The sequence below is a fragment of the Balaenoptera physalus genome (assembly GCF_965194825.1).
Source record: "Balaenoptera physalus genome assembly, chromosome: 14".
NCBI classification, from domain to species: Eukaryota; Metazoa; Chordata; class Mammalia; order Artiodactyla; family Balaenopteridae; genus Balaenoptera; species Balaenoptera physalus.
In genome coordinates this window covers 84,057,297-84,062,262 of record NC_138893.1, presented here as the reverse complement: position 1 = coordinate 84,062,262, position 4,966 = coordinate 84,057,297, and the positions used below count along the sequence as shown (strand labels likewise).

The following is a 4,966-nucleotide window of genomic DNA, read 5'->3' as shown; positions in this document are numbered from 1 at the left end:
TTAGAAACAACTGCAACAAACACTTCGTATTGGAACCAGTGAAATTAATTAACAAAAGGAAGGGAAAGGATAAAATGATGTAGATCAAAGGTTGGCAAACTTTTTCTGTAAAGGGCCAAAGGGTAACTAGTTTAGGCTTCCTGGACCATACAGGCCCTGTCACAACTACTCAACTCTGTTGTCTTAGCACAGGAACAGCCGTAAACAAATGTGAGCCTGGCTGCGTTCCAGTAAAACTTTACCAAAACAGGTGTTGGGCCTGATCTGGCCCATGGGCCTTCATTTGTCAGTCCCTGACTTTAGTGGCCCTCAGGCCTCACGGTGCATCAGAATCACTGGGGAGTGTTTTTAAAATACAAATACGTAGGTACCACACCCCACAGAGATTCTTTGGTTTTTTTAATGCTCCTCAGGTGACTCTAATCTGCAATCAGGGCTGAGAACCATAGTTTAGGGAATGGCCCTCAGTCTCTCACTCCCCTCAGTTTTCAGGGATTTTCCTAGCTGTCTTCAGTGGCAGTTTTTACCGAGGGCTTCTCAGATGTTAACAGGACACTAATACCGCTTAGTAATTGGGAATTTCAACAGGAATAGTTCAAAGAAGGAAAAAAAAATGGAACCTTAGAGGCCTAACGCCATCTGACCTCTACCTCCGTTGGTTTTAATCAGGTAAGCCTCTGACCTTGCCTTGTTCTTATCTCTTCAGCACCAGTGGGAATAACTGTTATCATTGATGGAACTTACCAGGTTGGGTTCTGTTCTCTTCTCTAAGTGAAATGGAAGCATATTGGTGATAATGGAATTCATTCATCTCTTTTCAAATTTTCTATAAAGTACACTTTATTAAATGTGAGATGCCTACTGGCAACTGAAACATGGACCAGAGGAAAGTCATTGCCTCCCAAGTGGTTGGACTCTCCAAAATTTCACTTATGAATATAATTATTAATTCCAGGAATCCTGGTGTTTTAGTCTTTAAACTAAGAACTGAATTTCCGGGCAAATATGTCTTGGTTGGGGAGACCAGTGTTAAAGTGAAGAGTAGTCTTCAAATCACTCCATGTCTTTTTTCCAGTTCTCCTCAAACGATGACTCACTTTTCAGCTGTAGAATAGTGTTTCCTTTCTCCTGCTTTGTGGTATCCAAACTTTTGGAAAAAAGAATGAGACACATCTGCCGTACTACCATCTCCCAGACTGACGGCTGTGGTGTCACTCAAAACGGGAAAGGAATCACCTCTTCCTCATAAGTCTTCTTTCTCCTCTTCTGCACAGATGCAGGCTGCCCGCTGACTGTTCATAAAGGGCCGGCAGCCCAAGGTCCAGACAGTGTTGAACACAGTATCAGCCAGAGAATCACAGGCTACTTGAAAAAGATTAAGAGAAATAGAAAGGTTAATATACAAGACTACCCCAAGTAGTCTGAGTAATTTTGAAGAGGCAGCGTATTTCCAAGGATAACATGATACCCAGAGGAAAGTAGAGGCAGTGATCCAAATACAGAATTTAAATGAAAAAATAGATTTAAGAGAAGCTTTTTCAGAGGAGCTTCTATCCAATCTAGTAAAGCAGAACACACTTTGGGATGCCCTCCTTTTACGGGCCTCCAGGTAGATACCATGATTAGCAATCAGAATGCCCCACATCACTGTGCTCACTCCATGGAAAATTTACCTTTTTTTTTTTTTTCAGAATACTCCCTCAAATAACACTACTATGTTTCCTATAGCTTTCCCTATTCAAGTGTGGGATGAATAACCAGGTTGCTAATATTTCGTGGAGGATTTTTGCATCTGTATTCATCAGGGATATTGGCCTGTAATTTTATTTTCTTGTGGTGTCCTTAATCTGGTTTTGGAATAGGGTAGTGCTGGCCTCTTAAAATGTCTTTGGAAGTGTTCCCTCCTCTTCTACTTTTTGAAAGAAGGATTGGTATTAATTCTTCTTTAAATGTTGAAGCCATTTAAATGGCTGATTAATTCTTTTTTGAATGTTGAAGCCACTTTAAAAGTGAAGCCACCTGGTCCTAAATTTTTGTTTGTTGGGAGATTTTTGATTACTGATTCAATCTCCTTACTAGTAACAGTTCTGATAAGATTTTCTATTTCCTCATGATTCATTCTTGGTAGGTTGTATGTTTCTAGGAATTTATCCATTTCTTCTAGGCTGTCTAACTTGGTGTATAATTTTTCATGGTAGTCTTTTATGGTTCTTTGTATTTCTGCGATATTAGTTTTAATGTTTCCTCTTTCATCTCTGATTTTATTTATTTGCATCCTCTTTTTTTTTAACTATTTTAAAAAACAGCTCTCAGTTTAATTGATCCTTTCTATTGTCCTTTTAGTCTCTATTTCATTTATTTCCACTCTGATCTTTCTTATTTCCTTCCTTCTACAAACTTTGGGCTTCATTTGCTTTTCTTTTTCTAGTTCTTTGAGGTATAAAGTTAGGTTGTTGATGTGAGATCCTTCTTTTTTTTGATGTTGACATTTATTGTTATAAACTTCCCTCTTAGGACTGCTTTTATTGCATCTCATAAGCCTTGGTGTGTTATATTCTCTTCTGATTTCTTCTTTGGCATATTGGTTGTTCAGTAGCATGTTGTTTAATCTCCACATTGTTCTCACCACTTCCATTCAATACTGTACTAGAAGTTCTAGCCAGGGCAATTGGCAAGAGAAAGAAATAAAAGGCATCTAAATTGAAAAGGAAGACAATATGCAGATGACATTATCTTGTGTACAGAAAAGCCTAAGGAATCTACTAAAAATTTATTGGAACTAATAAATGAGTTCAGTAAGGTTGCAAGATAAAAGATCAGTATACAAAAATCAATTGTAGTTGTATACATTATCAGCAAATTATCTGAAAATACAATTAAGAAAACAATTCCCTTTATAATAGCATCAAGGGATTTCCCTGGTGGCACAGTGGTTAAGAATCCGCCTGCCAATGCAGGGGACACAGGTTCGATCCCTGGTCCAGGAAGATCCCACATGCTGTGGAGCAACTAAGCCCTTGTGCCACAACTACTGAGCCTGCATGCTGCAACTATTGGAGCTCGCATGCCTAGAGCCCAGGCTCTGCAACAAGAGAAGCCACTGCAATGAGAAGCATGCGCACTGCAATGAAGAGTAGCCCCCAGTTGCTGCAACTAGAGAAAGCCTGCATGCAGCAACAAAGACACAACACAGTCTAAAGGCTTAATGTTGCTTTTATAATGCATAATTTTATACATTATTTGTAGATTTCTACATATATATGATTTCCCTCTGAGATTGATGTTAGTTTTAGTTAATGTATAACACACTAAAGTGTAAAGATTTATAGCTTACTCAATTTCACACAGTACATCATTAGTAAAGTCAGAAAGCTATCCATAAGTCTTCTTATCAAGTGCTATTTCAAATGGAAGAATAAAGTCACAAATATCAGGAAAAAAAAGAAAAAAAAGCATCAAAAAGGATAAAATACTTAGGAACAAACTAAACAAAGGAGTATAAGACCTGTGCTCTGAAAACTATAAAACATTGTTGAAAGAAATTAAAGAAGACCCAAATAAGTGGAAAGACATTCATGTTCATCGATCAGAAAACATAATTTTGTTAAGATGGCAGTACTCCTCGGGATTTCCCTGGTGGTCCAGTGCAAAAGAATCCACCTTACAATGCAGGGGACGTGGGTTCGATCCCTGGTCAGGGAACTAAGATCCCACATGCTGCAGGGCACCTAAGCCCACGCACCACAACTACTGAGCTTGCACACCTCAACTAGAGAGCCTGCATGCTGCAAACTACAGAGCCCACATGCTCTGGAACCCGTGCACCACAACTACAGAGCCCATGTGCCCTGGAGCCTGCGCGCCACAACTAGAGATGAGAAAACCCTCACGCCACAACTAGAGAGAAGCCTGCATACCATGACAAAGAGCCCACGCGCTGCAATGAAAGATCCCGCATGCCTCAACAAAGATCCCATGTGCTGCAACTAAGACCCAAAGCAGCCAAAAATAAATAAAATAAATAATAAATAAATCTTAAAAAAAAAAAAAAAGATGGCAATACTCCTCAAATGGATTTACAGAGTCAACAAAAGTCCTATCAAAATTCCACCTGCCATTTCTTGAAGAAATTGACAAGCTGAACCTAAAATTCATATGGAAATGCAAGAGATCCAGAATATCTGAAGAAATCTTGAAAAAGAACAAAGTTGAAGGACACTTCCTGATTTCAAAATTTACTACGAAATTACAATAATAGGAACAGTGTGGTACTGGCATAGATCAATGGAATAGAATTGAAAGTCTAGAAATAAACACTGCAATTATGGCAAATTGATTTTTGGCAAGGGTGCAAAGACAATTTATTGTGGGAAAGAATAGTCTCTTGCAACAAATGGTGCAGGAACAAATGGTGGGAAAGAATAGTCTTTTTCAACAAATGGTGTATGTCCACATACAAAAGAATGAAGTTGGACCCCTTTCTTACACAAAAATTAACTAAAATGTATCATAGGTCTAAATATATGAGCTAAAACAAAACTCTTAGAAGAAAACTTAGGAGTAAATCTTTGACCTTGAGTTAGGCTAAGCCTTTTTACATATGACACCAAAAGTACAAGAAAAATTTTTTAAAAGGATAAAATGTACTCAATCAAAATGTAAAACTTTTGGGCTGCAAATTATATCATCAAGAAAGTGAAAAATCAACTCATAAAATGAGAGAAAACATTTGCAAGTCATATATCTGATAAAAGATTTGCATCCAGAATATATACAAGAAGTCTTATGACTCAATAATAAAAAGATAAATAACCCAATTTAAAAGGGGGCAAATGAATAGACATCTCTCCAAAGCAATTATTTAATGGCCAATAAGCACGTAAAAAGATGCTCAACATCATTAGCCATCAGGGAAATGCAAATCAAAACCACAATGAGATATAACTTCACACCCACTAGGGTCTGT

General features: G+C 37.9%; 1 protein-coding gene and 1 long non-coding RNA gene across 5 annotated transcripts in view; both read right to left on the bottom strand.

Moving 5' to 3' along the window:
• The window catches only part of LOC309642731, a 414,473-nt gene that overhangs the window by 268,040 nt on the left and 141,467 nt on the right, over positions 1–4,966 (bottom strand). The window lies entirely within an intron of this gene.
• PLA2G12B (phospholipase A2 group XIIB) overlaps positions 1–4,966 on the bottom strand; it is a 58,812-nt gene that overhangs the window by 9,379 nt on the left and 44,467 nt on the right. For 2 of the 4 annotated variants that reach the window (XM_082424613.1, XM_082424611.1), the window contains exon 4: positions 99–1,365. The exons of 1 other annotated variant lie outside the window; for it this stretch is intronic. In XM_082424613.1, coding sequence (XP_082280739.1) covers positions 1,244–1,365 — 122 coding nt within the window. In that variant the 3' untranslated portion in view covers positions 99–1,243. Of the gene's footprint in view, positions 1–98; positions 1,366–4,966 lie in introns of those variants that run through there. One more of the 4 variants, XM_082424612.1, reaches the window with a different exon arrangement.